Source organism: Adiantum capillus-veneris, chromosome 4 (genome assembly GCF_014529385.1).
Source record: "Adiantum capillus-veneris isolate H3 chromosome 4, ASM1452938v2, whole genome shotgun sequence".
Classification (NCBI taxonomy): Eukaryota; Viridiplantae; Streptophyta; class Polypodiopsida; order Polypodiales; family Pteridaceae; genus Adiantum; species Adiantum capillus-veneris.
The window spans coordinates 59,053,020-59,074,916 of record NC_140934.1 but is presented as its reverse complement, the minus strand read 5'-3'; the positions used below and the strand labels follow the sequence as shown (position 1 = coordinate 59,074,916).

The 21,897-nt window shown below is 40.5% G+C and overlaps 1 protein-coding gene and 1 pseudogene across 1 annotated transcript; one reads left to right on the top strand and one right to left on the bottom strand.

Moving 5' to 3' along the window:
- Window positions 1-1,085: 1,085 nt before the first annotated feature.
- On the top strand, window positions 1,086-1,490 carry LOC147459246 (uncharacterized). The gene has a single exon (XM_086509797.1). The coding sequence runs from the start codon at window positions 1,086-1,088 to the stop codon at window positions 1,488-1,490; it is 405 nt and encodes a 134-aa protein (XP_086365923.1).
- An 18,677-nt stretch (window positions 1,491-20,167) lies between these two features.
- LOC147459245 (25S ribosomal RNA) lies at window positions 20,168-21,562 on the bottom strand (annotated as a pseudogene).
- Window positions 21,563-21,897: the final 335 nt, after the last annotated feature.

Genomic DNA, 21,897 nt, shown 5'->3' with positions numbered 1-21,897 from the left:
TCTTCCAAATAGCAATACTTACAGATCATGAAGTAAAAAGGATCATACCTTGAAAAATTCATAGTTAAGAGGTTTTTTGAATAGGCCCTAGATGTGCACATTATAATAATTTTATACATAGTGAATGCGTTGCGACTAGACATGGCTTGAGATTTAAGCCTTACACTTGAAACATAAGCTTAAGGTTAAGACTTAAGCCTTAGGCATGAAATTAAGTTTAAGCCTCAAAAGTCCTTGTCTAGAATCCTACCTCAACAACAAAAGTCCTTGTCATGGAATCCTACCTTAGTACTTCCAAGTGAAGCTCACAATTTCATATCCTATTGTAGCAATTACATATGTTAAGAAAGAGAAAGAGTCATAATCTATAACAAGAAACTGAAATTTATTTTGTAGGATTGAATTTAAGTTCGAGCCTTGCCTTTGTATGTTAGTGTAGCACTACCATATGAGTCCAGTCTCATGAGCATTGTAGAAAAAAAATGTTACAAATAACAAAATACTTATAGATTATGAAAAAAATTGGATGATACCTTGAAAAATTCATAGATAAGGGGTTTTATAAATAGGTCTTCAGTGCACATAGTATAAAAGGTTTTCACATAGTGAATGATGAAGACTAAAAAGGGCTTAGGACTTACATTTTAAACTTCAAACATAAGCATAAATTCTGAGACTTAAGTTTTAGGCTTGAAACCAAATCCTAAACTTTGAGACTTAAGCCTTAGGCTGGAGCTTAAGATTAAGCCTCACTTTCAAATGTGCTTTAGGTATCATTCTAGGTTAGCATTTTTGTGTTAATGTGCTAAATGGAGCTTTTCTAGCATAAAACGTCTGGGTTAGATGATGGAAATGAAATGGATTCTATGGTTATTGAAAATCCACTAGACTATTTTCTAAATTGGTAAAAATTTGGCTTTTTTCATCTTTCAGATGAAGTCAACAAAATAGAAGATGGAGATAACATATCTCAAGCAGCACAAGTGCTACCCACCATTGTTGGAGAGATCGAGTTTCATAAAGGTGATCTTGTAGAGCACAAAAGTGATCTTGTAGAACAAACCTCTCAAAAAACTTCAAATGACATGACTAAAGAGAGCGAGAACATGCTACCTACAATTGGAGAGACCCAAATTCATGAAAGTAACATTAGGAATAGTGAAGAGGAGATGATGGTTGTAGAGCATCAAAGTGATTTTGTTGTGCAAAATTCTCCAAAACCTTCACACGACACTAACAACATGCCTCAAAGAGATGAGGATGCAGAGGGTAGTGAGAAGAAGGGTGAAGCCAATGAAGAGCTCCAAGCGACTCTTGCAACCAAGGACATACAAGAAAAAACTGACAAAGGGACAGGAAAAGCAACACCAAATACAAACAAAGTCCAGAGCATTCAAGAAAGGGAGCAAGGGATTGAAGTTGGTGAGAAAAACAAAGGTACTTATTTGTCCAATGTGATTAGTATAGATATGGCCCTTTTTGGAAGATAATACAAAATTCTATTATGTTGTCTTTGCAGGTGAAATTGACATTCAAAATCAAGGATCCAGTGTGCCACAAGTAGACATCAACATTGAGGAGCTACGTCCTGATGCACTAAAACGTAGGCCACTTGGAAGCTTATATTCTTTTGAGAGAGATGGAGATAAACTAGTCTTTCAATCTTCCCACATCAATAGAGAAATGCGATTAATCACTTTTAGGAGACATCATTATAGATGAGTATGGAAGTATGAGACGTAAATAAACGTGTGCAATTTACAATTGTGTGCTGCAAATATATGGTCCCTTGTTTTGAGATTTATAAGTGCAAAAACTTAAATTGTTATCATTCTTTTGTATCGTATGCAGAAAATATTGCTCATGCAATCAGCTTGAAGAAACATGCACTCATTCAAAAAATATAAAAAATAAAATCAATTTTTTATCTAATCTAGCATATTTGTTATTGCAGGTGGAAGAAAACAACCCTTAAGGGCTTGGCATGCGCATTGACTCAATCACCTGGAATGTTCACATACATCTAGAGTGGTGGAAATGTGTTAAGAAGATTTTGACCAAAACAATGTGTTGGGCTCTAGTATTCCGGCTAAAACAATGTGTTGGGTCCAATTATTTGAACATGAACCAAATATGTACACTTTTATATTTCATCAACTAGATGTTATTCAGCCTTGGAAAAGAAGTCTCTCTTTTATCTTTGTGGTTGGAGCTCTTTGTACAAGATTTCTTCTGTGTATTGAAGAAAAATATTTTCTTTTGTTGTATTCTCAAGGTTTAAGTCTATATATATCATGGATAAAATAAATAATGTTGGTGCACAGTGTGTTAATTGAAAATAATATCTCTTCCATTGACCATCATGCCTTTTTTTTGGAACAGGAGATTCTGAAGCATATAAATTTGATTTCAAATGTACAAAGCATTTACTATTGAGGTGGCAGATGTCATTGAGGACTCATAGGCCTAGAAGGAAATTGATTCCACCACCCTCAGATACTATACGGAAACAAAGAAGAGTATTGATCCTTGAACTCAATGGTGTTTTACTTAAGACCATTGAAATGCAACATGGTAATGTATGCCCAGATTGGGGAAAACATATGCATCTCGTTGAAGAGAGTACAAATGTGTGGCATTTTATTCGCAAAGATGCATTCACTTTCCTTGATTTTTGCATGCAATGGTTTGAGGTGTGGATTTGGAGCACTAATAGATTGCAAAGGACTCGTCGTATTCTTGAGTTATGCTTTCCACAACACCATCAAAAATTTAATGTCATAGCAAGACAGGCAGCATGCCAAAAGACAGATCTTCTAATTGGATATCGATTTGTATACCACAAGAACTTGGATGTAGCATGGAGAATTTTTCATGTTCTGGATGGAAATAATACCTTAATTTTTGACGAGGCCCTTTACAGTGTAATGTCGAATATGCCCGGAACCTACTTGATTTTTCAAAAATGTGGAATCAATCAAATGAAGAGCTTGAAATTTTTTTGGAGAGAACAATCATTGCATGGTTACTTGGTTGTATCTATGCAAGGGACAAACGAGAGTATACTTGCCATATGTTGGTAAATGAAGCAGCTTGTGATAGAGAAACCTTGTACACATTGGAGCAATACATGAGAAAACGCAAAGTTTAATGATGTATTTATAGTCATTGAGCCTCTTGACATAGTATCATTTCCTCATATGAGTTGTACAATACTTGAATCCATGTAAATATGTGAATTGGATTTTATTTTTTATCTTGGTGTTTCTAAACACCACACTATTTTGAGGTCCCTTCAATTCTAAAATTTGTCTTTGATTATTGTAGATTCTTTTTATGAGTGTTGATATAGCCAATTCTTTAACGTCAATGTCTCAAATCTGAGCTACTGATTCAAAGAACTTTTTCTACATGAATAATGTAGTATAATGCAAATTGAGTTAGTGCCATGCTTCCCTCATTCTTTTGATGTCATTGTAGTTGATGCATATAAGTATGTATATAAATACACATATCCCTATAGATATGTGTTAAGGGGTATATGAAACATAGAGTGTAACCGTGAATAGATGATAGCTCAAACTACACAAAAATACTAAGTTTTTTAATAGCGTTATAAAAAATGGGACTTGAATAATTCCCAAAATTCCTAAATAGGTCTTGCTTGACAATGTGATCAATTCACTTATAGAGGAAGAAAAAAGAATTGGCACTTACACAAGGTCTCAAAGTAATGCATTTGTTGTAAATGGTAAAGGTTGCTCGAATTGTGGCAAAAGCAACCACAAATCACAAGATTGCTTCCACATTAAGGTGTTTTCCCTCATTGCAACAAAAAGGGACATGCATGTTTTTTGAAAGATAATGCAAAGAACACAAAGAATCCTAGAGATTCCAAAGGCAAAGTATATGTCATGCAAAAAGAAGAACAAGAAGGGGATGTTAAACATTGTTTACTATGAGGATATATTGTAATGGGTTTACACACTATCCCAAACCCAAAGTTTGGAGGTCAGAACTATCCTCTTGCATTAGATTCATCATATGAGCCATATGCAGTTACCCTAAGTAACCAATATTAGACTCCTTGATAAGAATCCATGCATTTTGTGTAAGCTTCATCTTACAGGGGAATTTGTTGAGGTAAACCTTTTAGCTTATACTCAATGCATGAAAAATCCCTAAAGCTAAGCATACTTGCATGCGGGTGACCCCTATGTGTGCATCGATACAACCTCCTACATAGGAATCCCTAACACATGCTTCTCATTCCATGCACACAAGCTGCACTTTACAGCCCACAGGCTACTTGCCCCTTCTCATTTGTGGTGCATATCCCTCTTGCCTTAATTTCCACCATCTACCTTTTAGCCTATATAGGCCACCATGATTAACTTGTTAGTTTCTCTCTCGTTCTAATCAATCACGAAATTCTATTTTCATTTCATTGAGTACATTTCATCTAATCTATTTGCTCCTAATTTGTTATGAAGATCTCACTAGGATGAATGCCTTGTTGGTCTATCCACCATAGGCACTACAACAAGTAAGACTCTCTCCAATTTCATGTGTCTTGGCCACCTCTCTATGAGACACTATTACTCATGCCTAGTTCTATTCAATGCATTTCCATTGTGTGCCTTGGGGAGGAGAATTCAAAAAGTAAATCTTGTGAAGTAGAAACATTTTCTATTCAACAATGGTGGGTAGTTTTATTGCAACATTAGTGTTAGGACTTAGGTGTGAAAGGGAAAAAAAGAGGGAATCAATGTTCTCAATACAGAATGGAATGAGAGAGCATGATGTGCTGGACTTGCTGGTTACTACACTCTAGCTGAAGATGCCATGTCTTAACTTGTTGTGAAGGTCCTCATACAAGATTTCAGCGAGGTGTATTGTTGATTCATCAAAACATCTATTTCATTGGGCCCTCCAAAAATTTGATCTTGCATTGAACCATTTATCCCATGGAAAACATGGTGTGTCCTGTGAAGGAAATTAGATACCTTGAAAACATAGCTACTCTAGAATAGGTGTCAAAGAAAATGACAAGTTAACATCACTAACATCAATGCTCGTTTGTTGCTATTCAATTTCTTGTATCATGGATGATACAAATCTCTCTCTCTCTCTCTCTCTCTCTCTCTCTCTCTCTCTCTCTTAATGTGGAACTTAAATTTTCATTGTCATTGGAATAACATCAACTTTAGGAGTCACCACAATTGTCATTCTATAGGAAAGATCAACTTGAAATGTATGTTGTGTTAGAACATTGTAGATAAGTGAAAGAACCTAGTCTTAGACCTTGTTGTCATAGGTCCAAAAGCATGCAAGATCCATTCAAAAGAAGCCATCTATAAAATCTCATTTATGGGCTTGGATATTTGACAATTGAGTTGATAAAAGTCTCGTATTGATTCTCATTATAAAGTGCAACTTGCTCATGTCTCATTCCGTGACTATGATTCAGCTTAGAGACGGCTAAGCTAAGGATCCAGTGGCATATAATTGGCCAAGAGTCTCCCTCTAGGAGTCTCTATTCATGCTTTGTTTGCATTGTTGTTGATTTATTTTGAGGCAGCACACCCACACAAAGCCCGAGATAGGCTCTTATACTCTGCCAACTTTTGAACACACATGCCCAGCCTAACATAGAGTTGTTCTTGATTTTAGAAATTACCATGATTGCAGTAGTGAAACGCTCATGCAACATGATGGTCAACAAAATCAAGAGAGAGGGAAAGAGTGAAACTTTCATAGAGATTCCCAAGGATTATTCAGATCCTCTTTTTTACAACCACAGTGAAATTGAATTCAAGAAGAATGATGAACCATCTCACTATTCTCCCTGTGCTGCATGGTTTGTTGACCAAATATAACAAAGCTTGGTGTTCCACAAAGAACACAAACTTGTTGGCCAATAGGTAATGTCTATACTTTTTAACGGAATAGATCATTCTTAGTCCTTCTCTTTCAGTTGTGGTGTAATTATTTTCTACCATGTTCAATTGTCGGCTAGCATAAGAAATAGGAAAGTCAATTTTCCTATCTCCTGGTTGGGCTAGTATGCAACCATGAAGCATCTACATGTACGTGGAATACTTTATCTCAATCGGATGCTTTCAGTATTGGAAATGAGGTGAGAGCTTGCTTAAGCTTCATGAAGGATTCTTCACATGTCTTGGTCCATTCAAAGTGCATAATCAAGCTATACATGGGTTTTGCAATTATAGCGTACATGTAGATGAACCGTCGGTAATATCCACAATGTCCTATGAAGGCTTGTACCCCCTTGATTGTTGTTGGTCTCGGCAAATCAGCAATAACATGAATCTTTTCAATATCGGTAGCTTGTCCATTTTTAGACACTATATGTCCAAGAATTTTCCCTTGTCTTCCCATGAATGCGCACTTTTCAGGATTTAAGAAAATCCTATAAAGTGTACATTTCTCGAATACCTTTTTGAGGTGTTCAAAATTATCATCCCGGATTGACGAATGTACACATAAATCATCCATGTATGCTTCTATGAATTTTCGAAGATACTCTTTGAAAGCATGGCTCATCAATCTCTGAAATGTGGCTGGAGCATTAGTTAACCCAAACGGCATAACCCGATAGGCAAATATACCCCATTCTGTTGCAAAAGCAGTTTTATGTTGATCTTTTGGGTCAACCAAGAGTTGATTGTATCCCAAAAAGCCATCTAGGAAGATGTCAGATTCTTTTTCTGCCACTCGTTCTAAAACATGCTCAGTTATCGGAAGACGAAAGTTGTCTCTAATGGTAGCTGCATTCATTTTTTTGAGATTAACACACACTTATAGTTTCCCGTTCTTCTTAGGTACCACCACAATTGGAGACACCCACTGTGTGTTCAATTTCGTAAATGAATTCAGCTTCCTTCAGTTTTTCAATCTCTTCTTTGATCTTTCTGGCAAATGTTTCGTTATAAGTGTATGGTCTCTGTCTACTTGGTTTCGCATCGTCTCTCATGGGTACAGTATGTTGACAGATTTTTAGATCGACACCCTTGAGATCCTTGTAAGACCAAGCAAAGATATCTTGGTATTCCTTTAACAAGCTCATCAAAAGCTTTTCTTCTTCTTTTGTTAGGTCATTTGCAATGTAAGCCGGTCTAGGCTCTTCTCCTGGTTCAGCTAAGTCTACCCTTTTAGCGTGTTCAGGTTCTTCCTAAGACTCGCCTTGTTTCCATAGTTCACTAACAGGTTGCTCGATTATGATTTTCCGATCTTGGAGAGTATACTTTTTGTAGTGGGATGGAACATGCATTACATCCTTACCATCCTCTTCCGTGGTTTCCATTTCGGTGGTGTATATCTCCTTTAGAGCTTTTTTCAACTCTTGATATTTCTTTTTCCGCTCGACTCTAGTCATGAGTGGTTTTTTATCCTGATGTTTTTTGTGAGTACCCTTCCTTGTTTTTCTCAATGTCTGAGACATTTTTGAGTTTCTGTTTGAAGGATATCTGCCAGTTATTTTATCCTTGACACAATCATTAGAATCTATCTGCATCAGGAATTGTGTTTTACTAGAGACTGATGGCATAGGTCGTGCTTTCACAATTTTATACCATTTTTGTCTTCTTGATTTCTGGTTTGGAAAGTCAAAAAACTTTTCCTCCCCTCCCTTTAAGAGTATCTGAGCCCTCATATGTTCTTTTTCTGATCCCGAATCTTCTGAGGTAGCTGAGTATTCATCTAACTCATCAGTTGCGTCATAATAGAGGTCAGAGAAGATTTGTTGAGCTTTTAGCAAGTCCTTTGTTTTCAATGTTAAGGACTGACATCATTTGGATGGGAATTATGTCGTAGCCATCCTCATTGCAAAATTGAGTAGGCATAGACATATTCACACATACATCCATTTTTGCTAAAATTTGAGTCCACTCGAATGGTTCGAATAAATGTTCTGGAAAGGGTTCAGGTATGTAGGCTTCGTCTGTAGAGTCCTTTTCTAAGATACATTCCTCTCGTCTTAAGCTTCCATTTTCTAAAGCTCCGCACATCCAAATAGGAGTGTCTTTGTTTAACCAAGATGGGAGCTTAGTTTTAGCCGAAGAGATTGAATCAAACTCTTGGATGGGTGTTTTCAAGAAATCTCTATAGGTGTGATCTTTTAGATTGACTCTTGTGATAGATCCCACATGATTCAAGTACAAATAGTCGTTTCCCCAATCTTGGATAAGTTGTACCTGTAGACATGTAGTAGTGTTAGTGTGTATACGCGCTTCACCAGGGGCACTTTTCTCCCACTGGGTTTTTCCCCCTGGAAATCTGGTGTGAACGGACACCTTATCTCTTAGGGTTTCATATAAACTTTGTAGCTCTGAGTTTGTATACACTATTATTCTAATACAGAGAGAGACTACAGAGATCTCGTACGCAAGCTCTGTGTCTTCTCCTTCTCCATCTTCTTCCTACTCTGAGTTGCTGTCTTCCTTCTGTTTCCTGTTTCATCATCTTCAACAATTGTTATCAGAGCAAGGTGATTTTCAGAGCCTCTACTTGCGTTTCGCATCCGTGCGCGCAATCGCAGTTTTCAGGCAGTTTTCGGAAAATTTGCTCGTGGGAGCATCCTCGACGTTCCGGGAGTATTCTGAGTAGATGACCTGGGGTTTTACCCCCCTTTCGAAGTCGTTCAAGCCCTTAGAATTTTGTTCTGAGCAGCGTAGCAGAAGTTACTTTTTGGAGGCGTTTAGATCAAGAGGGTGTGTTTTTTGACATATTTTCTTCAGGTAAACAGTTCTTTTGGGAAGTAGCTTGTCTTAGCTTTGTGCTGAGATTTTGTGTAGAGTTTTGCTTGCATTGGAGAGGAGATTTGTGAATCTCTTGGAGGTTCTTTTTCTCTCTTGTGTGCATCCACAGTATGGCTCAATCTACGGAGAAAGAGATTTTTGGTGCGTTTACATCCGAAGACAAATTGGATGGTACCAACTATTCTCTTTGGTCTTTTATGGCCAAAAATGTTTTGGTTGGTAAAGGATTGTGGGATTATGTATCTGGAGATGAAGTTCGTCCAGTTAGCATTGCACCTGCCACGCCTGGTCGTGGTGCAGCTGTTGGTGCAGGACCCTCACAAGTCACTCCAGAGCAAAAGAGATGGGATACTAAAGATGCACAGGCTATGTCTGTGATTGCCTTAACCATAAAGAGGACAATCACACCACATATGAGATCTTGCAGAACTTCTGAGGATGCTTGGAACACTCTGCAAGCTATGTTTGGAGGAAGAAACGCTGCCAGAATAGAGTTTTTGAAGAAAAAACTTGACAAAATACAGATGGACGAAGGTGACGATATTGTCGAGTATCTTACAAAAATCAGGGATCTTAAAGAGCAATTGCGTAGCATTGATGAAGTGATTCCAGAGAAGGACTTGGTTTCCAAAACACTCAATTCACTACCACCATCTTATTTGACTTTTCAGACTTCTTTGACTCTGTCTTTGCGAGCTAATCCTGAGCCTCTTCATTTTGAAGAGTTAGTGGCTTTGCTATTGCAGGAGGATCAATCACGTAAGAACAAGTCTTTACAGGTGGATGGTATGGATCATTCTCTTGTTGTACAGAACAAAAACAAGGGTAAAGAGAGTGCTCATTACTCCAAGTCTAGTGCAGGACAATCTTCAGAGAAGTCTAAAGGTGATTCCGACAAGTCCAAGAGGAAAGGTAAATGTCACTACTGCAAGAAACCTGGTCACTACATTAGTGAGTGTAAAAAGCGAATTGCTAAAGAAAAGAAGAAAGAGTCAAGTTTGGTTTTTTCAGCTTCTGGTGATTCTTCTACAGCTAAAGAAGAGTCTGCAAACTTTTTGCAAGATTCTTATGCTTTTGTAGTATGTTCACATTTTTCTGCTTACAGTGTTGACAAGAAACAAATGATTTGGTACTTTGATAGTGGTGCATCCAGGCATATTACTTCAAGGAAGGATTTGATTTGTTCATTGGATGCAGCTCCAGCAGGAAAGAAGGTGACATGTGCAAATAATGCTTCTTATCCAATCAAAGGCGTTGGTAAGATTTTGATTACCATTTCAGATGGTTCAGATTTATGCTTGTCAGATGTCTTATATGTTCCAGGGATCAAGAAGAATTTGTTGTCTGTATCCTCTCTTGCAAAAAATGGTCTTCGGGTCATTTTTGAGGATGGCAGATGTGTTGTATGAGATCGAGAGAATGGTTATTCTCTTATCACTACAGGTACGCTGGAAAATGGACTATTTGTGCTAGATCATTATGAAAAGCAGATTCAAGTATGTATTGCAGAAACAAAGACTCAGGCCATGCAGGATGCTGAGTTGTGGCATGCTAGATTTGGGCATGTTAGTTATGGCAGTTTGATGACTTTACAACGTCATAATATGGTGCATGATTTGTCTTTATTGGAGATGCCACCAAGACATGTATGTGAAGGTTGCGTTCTTGGAAAGATGCACAGATTTGCATTTTCGCAGGATGGTTCAATTAGAGGGACACGAAAGTTGCAGCTTGTACACAGTGATGTATGTGGTCCTATGAGGACGCCATCTTTGGGAAGCAGCCTTTATTTTGTGACCTTCATTGATGACTTTTGTTGGGTGTATCCACTCAAAGCAAAGTCAGATGTGTTTGCAGTTTTTCAACATTATGTCGCCATGGTTGAAAATGAAACAGGTTGCAAAGTACAGACTCTTCGTACCGATCGAGGAGGTGAATACATGTCAGGTGCATTTAAGGATTTTTTGGGAAAGAAAGGCATTAAACACCAATGTACTATGCCATACACACCACAACAGAATGGTGTTGCAGAAAGGAAGAACAGGTCTTTAATGGAGACGGCTAGATGTATGCTCAAGGCTAAGAGTTTGCCTCATAAGCTATGGATGGAGGCAGTTGATTGTGCAGCACATGTTTTGAATAGGTGTCCTACTCGTGCCTTGAAGACCATTACTCCATATGAAGCTTGGTATGACAGAAAACCTTCAGCCAGTTATCTTTGTGTTTTTGGTTGTCTTGCTTATGCTCACATCCCTCAGCAGTTACGTGGGAAGCTTGATGATAAGGCAATCAAATGTATATTTGTGGGGTATAGTAGTGGAAGTAAAGGTTATAGACTTTACAATCCTGCTACAAACAAGATTTTTGAAAGTCGTGATGTAATTTTTGGAGAAACTACTGCTCAACCTATGGTTGCTTTTGATGTACCTCATATGCAGACACATGATGTATTTGAAGGTTTGCTTCCTTCTTTTGTGGAGAATCAAGAATCACCAATTGTTGATCTTTCCCTCTCCAATACAATTGGTTCCCAATGAGAGCATAGTCTCTTGCTTCCATTTCAAATGCTCTTTGACGGTGTTTACTCATATCCTCAGGAAATGTTCGGCTCGATAAGTAAGTAACCAGATAGTTACTCCACTTAGGGACAACTGACATTTGAAATAATGTTACATGAGGAATGGGTTGGTGTTTTTGACACTGAGGGCAATCTTTTACAAAAGATCTAACATCGTTTCTCATAGTCGGCCAAAATACTCCAAGTCTTAAGATCCGTTGCATAGTTTGGTCTTCCGCAAAGTGAAGTCCTACTATGGTAACATGTGCTTCACTTAGGTATTGTTCCTTTTCTTCAGGTTAATGCATAAAAGCAATATCCTGTCTCGATTTCTTCTATATAGCCTTCCAACTAGCAATTGATACATAGCCGACTGCTCGATTAAATCAATTGTGATAGGAAGTGGTGAATCCACTTGAGCTATTGACATCAATGACACAATTTTTTCCGACCATCTAGGTATCATTTCCACGGAGAACAAATAGGCATATGGTAGATCATCATCTACCCCTTTAGGTGATTCCCCTGAAACAATCCTGGACAAATGATCTGCTCTTTGGTGTGTAGTGCCTTTTTTTACAACCACAGTGAAATTGAATTCAAGAAGAATGATGAACCATCTCACTATTCTCCCTGTGCTGCATGGTTTGTTGACCAAATATAACAAAGCTTGGTGTTCCACAAAGAACAAAAACTTGTTGGCCAATAGGTAATGTCTATACTTTTTAACGAAATAGATCATTCCTAGTCCTTATCTTTTAGTGGTGGTGTAATTCTTTTTTGCCATGTTCAATTGTCGGCTAGCATAAGAAATAGAAAAGTCAATTTTCCCATCTCCTGGTTGGGCTAGTATGAGTTTTTGAGTTTTTGAGTTTCTGAGTTTCCAAGTTTCCTGTCTGAGTTTCCTGTTTGAGTTTTCGCATCTAATTCTAATTGGTATCTGAGCCATTTATGTATCGTTGCTGTATTGAAGTTGATGGTAATAGTTTCCTCTCTTACTGAGTAACTTATCCCATAAGCCAGAGCATCATCATTGAAATTAGTAAATCCTAATAGTCGCAATCGCTTAGGCAAGGTGCCGTTTAGACGCTGACGTTTCAGAAGCTTACTCTAAGAATTTCAATTCAAGCTCGGCTAGCAAGTTACACCCGAAGAAACACTCTACCTTCCAACCTGCCTTCAGCAATGGCCATGATTATCTCTTCATTCAAGAAGCTTCTCACAGACAATATCGAAGTAGAGGAATCTACTCCTCAAGCTAGATGGAGTTTACCAGCAGTGACTGCTAAACAGGTATATAAGCACAACAAACTCTTTTCTTTATCAGCAAATACTTTGTACCATGAGACTCATGGAAAGCTTAGTATCAAGGACAGTGATAATGATGATCATATCATCCATCTTTTCGAAGAGCTAGCAGAATTCAGAGAAAAGGCTTTTAAAAAAAACCACCAATTTGTGCATATAGGGTATATAGCAGTAGGCATAATACCTCTCTTTCGTAAGGGACTTAATATGTCGTGTATAGGAGCTTTACTAGACACTAGACACAGGAACTTGAATGATCAAACAATCAGCATCCTACAAGGAAGCCTGTCCAACGGACCCATATATATCGAATGCTTCCATAATTTCCCTTGCAGCCTATCTGATAGATACTTCAATGAAATAGTATCTTTGTTTATCAAGACCAATGGTCTTGATATGAAGAATACTGCTGATCACCTACAGATAGCCTATAGGATGATTGTTCGCACTGTAAATACTTGTATCCCCTTTGTCTACAACTCTGGGTATTTATAAAGTTCTGAAGAATCCAAAGGACAGAATATAGTTATGAAAGTAGATGAAACTACTTTGGGCACTCTACCTGAAATGGTAGAGTGGCAGGAAGTCCAGTTTCCTGCTGAATGGAAATTAAATATTTCCAAGACTCTCATGAATGAGGTTCATCACCCCGAGCCTATGAAGATTGAGCGTTTGGGCTCAACAGACCAGTACAAAGTTCTAGGTAAATCAAAGTCAAGGTGAGAACTTGCTTCTGTTCTTGCTCCACCGCAATATCAGACTGCATCAACTAGTTCTGCAGTAGCATCAAGCAAAGGCTGTCCAAAGCTAATGTGCATACATCCGGAGACCTACAAAGATTTTGAAGGTCTGTTCAGGTGCAAGCTTTGCAACCGAATAATTGCTACTGACTTTGCCATCAATGGAATTGAATGTCTCACCAAGGAGGCAATCAATGATAAAGATATGTCAACCAGTCAACCATATATCTTGCCTTCTCTGAATTCAAGGTTGCAACCATTGGAAGCCGCTTCCAATTGGCATACCAATGCCATTAAAGAACTGGCTGCTTTACAATATCAGGTGTTATCTAAGCTAGCAGTCTTCACTTCACCTCTGTCTCTTGCTAGACCAGTGTTCATCCATGAATTTAAGATTCAGCAACAACCTGTCATCACTTTTGGTGGCACCAGTGAAGAAAAAACATTCCCACAAATGTTTTCTGCAGTTCAACAGGAGCTCGCAATTGAATCTGTTGATCAATTTCCGCCTCAGATGTCTCCATTTATCGACGAGGATCTCGCTGATGGCTTTGATCCTAATTTTCGTTGGGGGGAAAATGCACAGGTACAGACATGGGCACAAAGGCAGAAATTAGGAGAAGAAATTCCCAACATATTGCCAGAGGATATTGATTGGATTGTCCTACAAGATGACTCTTGTGTCGGATATAAAGATATAGAATTAGATGAGATGGATTTGCAGATACCTCAGATATTTCCAGGTCTGACAACATCTTCTGAAGATGACTCAGATATCAGCACTGATGAAGAAACTAGAATTATGAACCCTGTGAGTAGAGAAACCGGAAAGATGAAGGTAGAGTCTCCTACCTCTTCCTCTACTAGCTTAAAAGGGGTAAGTAAAATTGGGGATATGACCATATTAGACATAGATGGTCTGTCACAAGAAAAGATCTGGAAAGTGTTTGAATTCATATGCAATTCTGCTCATTATGGTATCCTGCATAAGGAATTAACACAAAAACAATCAGTCTCTATGATTGTGGCTGGATTCCAAGGAATGCTGAGAGCATGGTGGGATGATTTAAGTGTTAAAAGAAAAACCTACATTATGCAGGGAGGACCCGAAGGCAGAGAAAACATTGATAATGTAATATCTTTGTTCTTCGCTGCTCTGGTCATGCAGTTTGTAGGATCTACCACTAAGATCCAAGATCATAACAGAGAAGCCTTTTTCCGCAGTAAGCTCTGTGATCTTAGTCAGGTAAAGAAATATTAGCAGCATATGACTCAGCTGATTATCAGTTTCCAGGTGGCTACTTCAAGACTGAGTACAAGCAATACTATGTAAATTCTTTTCCTGAATCTTTTGCAAATTTGATTAAGGAAAAAATTAAAGCTGTTGGATTGCATATTGATGAAAACATCTCCCTTGCCCAAATCAATTCTTTCATCAATGAAGTTACTGATCTTGAATGTGCTCGATTGAGAGTCAAGCATGACATCAAACAGGTCAAAGGATTCAACTCCAGCTTCTGCACCAAGGAAACTAAAGCCCAACAGCTCGGATGCAGGAAGGCTGAAGGATGCAAATGCAAAGTCAAACTACACTGAAATAAGTTTGGCAAAAAGTTTAAGGTAGTTAGAAAGAAGAGAAAGCTTAACTAGGAAGAAAGACAACAGGTAAAATGCTACATTTGTGGTAAACCTGGTCACATCGCTCCTAACTGCCCAAAGAGGAAGAAAAAATTTGGAAATGCTATGTTAAAAGACAGGTAGGAGTATGAAGTCATATATTGCAATGTCCTACAGAAGAAGGACTTTCCTATCAGGAAATACTCATTATATGATTCAGATGAATCCGACTATTCTACTGAAGAATCGAGTTCAGAGTCCACCCCTACTGAAGAACCTGTTTTTTCCGACAACAGCTTCACAAAGACAGCTTCACAAAAATGTCCAACATGGCAAGAAAACCTTATCCTTTTCCTAAGAATGCTAGGTATGATTCTTCTTCTACAGACGAAGTCACAACCAGTACAAGTAAAGAATCAGATACATGGCAAAAGGGTTCTAGGCCTATGAAAATGAATCTGTCAAAGAAAGAACAAAAACGCTATCATCCATTGCCTTTGTTTAGAAGTATGGTTGAAAAAACTGTTGATATCGTCAATCAACCTGAATGGAAGCAACAAATGAATCAACGATCTAATTTTGGAGGCCAACCATCTTCTACTAGACAACCAACCAGGGCTACTGCATATGCATCCGCATCAACTTCTATCCCTCCACAAACCACCTATGGAGCCTTCTGCTACTACTGTCCCTTGCCATTTGCCAATGGAGCACGCAGCAGAATTCATACAGGTATGCAGTAAGAATGATAAGGCAATCCTAGATGCTATCCAAATTGTGCATTTAGAATGTAAAGAATTAAGCCAGCGTTTAACTTCCTTAGAATCTCAGTTAGCCTCTATGAAGCAAAACTGGATCAGACCTATGCTATTGCCACTTATCTCAACGACTTAGTAGCCATGAATCAAGTCGCTACTGAGCCCAGTAGTGAATGGGTACCTAATCACATTATAAATGTTTGTGATTTCATTCATTTTGACACCAAATTCAATAGGGCATTCTACTCTGAGGTTTGGATAAAATTTCCTCATATCCCTTCATTTCATGTTGATGCATTATGGGATTCCAGATCTGTTATGTCATATATTAACCAAGCCTTAGTTCCACCTCACTTGGTTGAATTACTCCCTTCTGGTATCATAATTTCTTATGCCAATAATACCAGAGGCCGAATTCAAAAGGTTGTGTCCTGTAAGATTGCTATTGGGACAGTCAAGTTTCTCATTACACTATATCTGCACCCTCATCCAAATACTGATCTTACTCTTGGCGTAGATCTAGTCTCTCAAATAACAACTTTTTCAATTTTACCTGATATCTCCATACAATTTTCTGTTTGAGATATTGCTCATTAGGTAAGCACTAAACCTCGCGGTGCTCTTCTTTTAGGGGGGAAGATTCCAAGTATCCCTAATAATGACAAAGAAGAAAGGTTTCAACAATGGTTTCTATCAGAACGAAGTAAGTACAGAAAAGAATTGGAGGCAATCAGAGAATTGCTTACACTACACACCAGTGACAACCCATTAGAATTCTGGGATAGAGAAGAGTACTGGGTGTCTCTCCCTGGGAACCCTCCTACTGCAGGACTAAAAGCAACCCATCTAGGCATGTCTTTAGAAGACACCAAACTCTGCAATGAGGAGATTGGACAATTGCTAAAGAATGGATTAATTTCTCCAAGTAACAATGCTTTTGCTTGCTAGGCATTTTATGTCAATAATCACTCTGAACAGAAGAGAGGAAAGAAGCGACTTGTAATCAATTACAAGCCGATTAATGATTGGCTTGAGCCATGCAGGTTTCCTCTACCTCTTAAGGACGATCCGCTTCAGAGAATTAAGAGCTATAAAGTATTTTCTAAATTTGATCTCAAAAGTGGTTTTTGGCAATTTAAAATACATCCAGCTGACAGGCACAAAACAAGTTTTATCGTACCACAGGGAATGTTTGACTGGAATGTTCTGCCCATGGGCATTAAACCTGCTCCTTCTTTATGTCAAGAGAGGATTGAAATCATTTTTGCAGATTGCAGAGAATTCCTACTTCTGTATATTGACGATATTTTGGTATATTCCAAAGATGTCAATAGCCATGTCAAACATTTACATCTGTTCTTAAAGAAATTGCAAAACACTGGACTTGTTCTGAGCTTAAAGAAGATTGAGCTTTGTCAATCTCAAGTAGCTTTTCTGGGAGTGGAGATTTTCTCAAGATGTATCAAAATGCAACCTCATGTCCTTAATAAACTACAAAGTTTTCCTAAGGTCTTTACTGAAAAGAAGCAGCTCCAGTCTTTTGTTGGTTGCTTGCAATGGATCGCTCCCCAGTATCCTCATTTGGCCAAAGATCTGTTCATCTTTAAGGAACTGGAACGTAGCACTCAGTTCTTCTGGACTGACCAGATGACAAAGACAGTTCAAAAAATAAAGAAGGTCTGTAGTCATTTACCACCGCTACAAATTCCCTCTAACAAACCTTTAGTGGTATACTCAGACGCATCTGAAGAAGCTTGGGGTGGTGTCCTTTGTGAGGAAACAGAAAATGGCCCTGTCATCTGTCGATGGGCGTCTGGACGTTTCAAAGATCCAGAGGTCAAGTATCATTCTATTCAGTGCAAACTGCTTGCAGGAGTAAATTCAGTTTTGGCTTTCCGATTATTTTTAATGGGAATCCCGTTTACCCTTCGCAGTGACCTTAAGCACTTCGGAAAGTTTTTAGAATAAAAAAATGCTGGAAAAGTGGGTAACACCCGCATTTTTCGATGGTCTTACAAACTGAGTCACTTTGATATTTCCTAAGAATATGTGCCACGTCATAAGAATAATATCGCTGATCTACTCTTGCGAATCAAAAAAGGGGAGGAATGATGTTATCAACCTACTTTTTCATCATCAACTCACTTTGCGTCGGCAGAATCATCAATGTTCATACCAACAATGTCCAACAATGTCCACTTACTTTTCTTTTGACAACTGTATTACACCTACCCACTTTATGTAGCACTGAGACAGCTATATCCCACTGTCACTGAGACAGATGTATCCCACTATGAATAATATATGCACTATCTTTCCACGCGTCGAATAAAGCCCATCCTCCTTCATGTATATAAGGAAGGGTGTCATTTGTATAAGGCGTCTTTTTTATAAGCCTTCTATCTGAGAGTTCTGAGAAGCTCTGTTGTATCCACTACCTTTTACCTTGATCTAGTTCTGCAAGCAATATAAGCATCAGTTGTTTACCTCTGCCTTGTTTTACATGTGGTCACCGTTGTTCTCTCATCTAGTTATATTTCCATGCGTTCTATCTCTGTCGAATTTGAATCTGAGTTTCTGAGTTTCCAAGTTTTCTGTCTGAGTTTCCGCATCTAATTCTAATTGGTATGATTCTTCATCTATAGAAGAAGAATCATACCTAGCATTCTTAGGAAAAGGATAAGGTTTTCTTACCATGTTGGACATTTTTGTGAAGCTGTCATTGGATAAGCTGTCGTCGAAAAAAATAGGTTCTTCAGTAGGGGTGGACTCTGAACTCGATTCTTCAGTAGAAGAGCCGGATTCATCTAAATCATATAATGAGTATTGCCTGATAGGAAAGTCCTTCTTCTGTAGGACATTGCAGTATATGACTTCATACTCATACCTGTCTTTTAACACTGCATTTCTAATTTTTTTCTTCCTCTTTGGGCAGTTAGGAGCGATGTGACCAGGTCAGGATATATGCTATGTCTCAAGACAGCATTCACCCGTGACGATCAACTGTCAGGACTGAAATCGCACAATTGGCATAAGTTCTTGCAATTCATTCTTCCAATTACGATCAAGGGGTGTTTAATGGAGGAAGTGCGGACCTGCATATACAAGATTTCAGAGCTAGTGCAGTGGATCTCTTCCAAGGAGATACGGGAGGAATCTATTGGAGTCGCAAAGGCTAACTCCATTGAGGCAGTTTGCATGATTGAGAAGTATCTACCCACAAGCTGCCTAACTATCCAAATGCACTTGCTCATCCATGTAGTAGATGAGGTTGCAGTGGCAGGTACAACCCACAACCGTTGGATGTTCTTTCTAGAGCGGTTCATGAAAACACTTAAGGGTTTTGTTCGCCAAACAATGCGTCCAGAGGGGAGCATGGCAGAAGGATGGTTGGTGCAAGAGTCTCTTGTATTGACGACCGAATTTCTATCCATTTCTGACCCAGAAATGCCTCGACTATGGAGCGATGAGGAGGATGCAAGACTGGTGGGAGAGGAGCCGCAAGGGCAAGGGGTGCCGAAGAAAATGAACGATGCCATGCGAGAAAAGATCATGAATTTTTGTATACTAAATGAGATTTTACCCTTTTGTTCCACACGAGATTTCTGTTCTTGTTGAGCTCATCTTAGGACACCTGCATTATCTTTTAACAGATGTGCCGCCCCAGCCAAACTCCCCACTCGACAATGTCTTCCGCCTGGATCGGCATGCGAGCGCACCTTAAGACCAGAAGCAGGGGCAAAGCCCCGCCTCCACCTCACGGAGTAAGTAAAATAACGTTAAAAGTAGTGGTATTTCACTTGCGCCAAAGGCTCCCACTTATTCTACACCTCTCAAGTCATTTCACAAAGTCGGACTAGAGTCAAGCTCAGTAGGGTCTTCTTTCCCCGCTGATTTTTCCAAGCCCGTTCCCTTGGCTGTGGTTTCGCTGGATAGTAGATAGGGACCATGGGAATCTCATTAATCCATTCATGCGCGTCACTAATTAAATGACGAGGCATTTGGCTACCTTAAGAGAGTCATAATTACTCCCGCCGGTTACCCGTGCTTGGTTGAATTTCTTCACTTTGACATTCAGAGCACTGGGCAGAAATCACATTGCGTCAACATCCGTGGGCACCATCGCAATGCTTTGTTTTAATTAAACAGTCGGATTCCCCTTGTGCGTACCAGTTCTGAGACGGCTGTTCACCACCTGGGGAGGGCCGCCCCGCGAGGGGCGACGTTCTATGGCCGTCAGCCAGTGGGCACGCGGAGGCCTGCCCTCGCTGTTGGGGCAGCTCGAGCAGACCCCCGAAAACCTCCAGTGTCGGGACCGCAGACCCCTAGACCCAGTCCTCAGAGCCAATCCTTTTCTCGAAGTTACGGATCCGTTTTGCCGACTTCCCTTACCTATATTATTCTATCGACCAGAGGCTGTTCACCTTGGAGACCTGATGCGATTATGAGTACGACCGAGCGTGATCGGAATTCGCTCCTCTAGATTTTCACGAGCCGCCAGACACTGCGAGACGTGCGGTGCTTTACCAGCCCCGCTGGACCCTATCTCCGGGTGATCCGATTTCAGGGTGGGCGGGCTGTTAAAAAGAAAAGAGAACTCTTCTCGGGGCCCTCGCTGGCGTCTTCGGATTCGGTCACGTTGTCGTCCACCGCCACATCCCGGTTCGGGAATATTAACCCGATTCCCTTTCGATGAACGGCGCGCATTGCGCCCTTGACACAGGACTGCCCCATCTCTTAGGATCGACTAACCCATGTCCAATTGGTTTGAGAATAGGTCGAGGGTGTTTCACCCCCGATGCCTCTAATCATTCGCTTTACCTGATAAAACTACGAAGAGCTCCAGCTATCCTGAGGGAAAATTCGGAGGGAACCAGCTACTAGATGGTTCGATTAGTCTTTCACCCCTATACCCAAGTCTGATGAAAGATTTGCACGTCACTATCGCTACGAGCCTCCACCAGAGTTTCCTCTGGCTTTGCCCTGCTCAGGCATAGTTCACCATCTTTTGGGTCCCAGCAAGTACGCTCCCACTCAAACCTTTCACAGAAGATCACGGTCGGTCGATGGTGCACCCTCGAGGGGGATCCCACCTGTCAGGTTACTTGCACCTCCGTGGGTTTGCCACCCACCGGCTCGCGTACATGGTAGACTCCTTGGTCCGTGTTTCAAGACGGGTCGGATGGAAAGCCCAGAGTGTCAGCGTCTCGAGCGCGCAGGTGCGTAAAGCCCGCCACAAGTGGCGCGCGCTTCGTTCCTTGGTCGGCGCGACGGCATCGGCGGGCCGACGAAATACCGCTCTTGTCCCGTCGCACCAGCCCACGCTGACCAGCACCCCGCCTCGAGCGACGGCCCAGCTCTCGTCGTTTCGCATCCGATCGGGGTGCACCTGCGGACTCCATTCGCTTCCCTCCCAGCAATTTCAAGCACTTTTTAACTCTCTTTTCAAAGTCCTTTTCATCTTTCCCTCACGATACTTCTTTGCTATCAGTCTCTTGCTCGTATTTAGCCTTGGATGGAATCTACCACCCACTTAGGGCTGCATTCCCAAACAGCCCGACTCGTCCACGGCACCTCGTGAAGTGACAGGGTTTGAGCTCGATGGGGCTCTCACCCTCTCTGACGCCCCTTTCCAGGGGACTTGGCCCTGGTCCATCGCAAAGGACGTCTCTTCAGACTACAATTCGCAAGGTGGGGCCGTGCGATTCTCAAGCTGGGCTCTTTTCGGTTCGCTCGCTGCTACTAGGGAAATCCTGGTTAGTTTCTTTTCCTCTGCTTAGTGATATGCTTAAACTCAACGGGTAGCCTTGCCTGATCTGAGGTCCGTGCGTTCGTTTTCAGGACTCAAGGGGAGGGGGGATGGGCGCTCGTCCCCTCCCCCTCCGCTCCTCGGCCACGGATCCCTTTCTCGACACAGCGGCACCTGCCACGCCCCGGCCGCAGAAGCGTAACCACCCTTGCGGCGTTCCTCGTACTCGGGGAGCGTAACCACCCTTTCGGCGGGAGTCGTCGCACGGTGCCATCGATGCATTTCATCCGACCACGGCGACGCGCTCGTCCCTTGGCCGTCGCCCCCACGCCCCCCCTTGGATGGCCATCTCCGCCGCACGCCCCCCGCCATCCCGGGAGCGGGATCG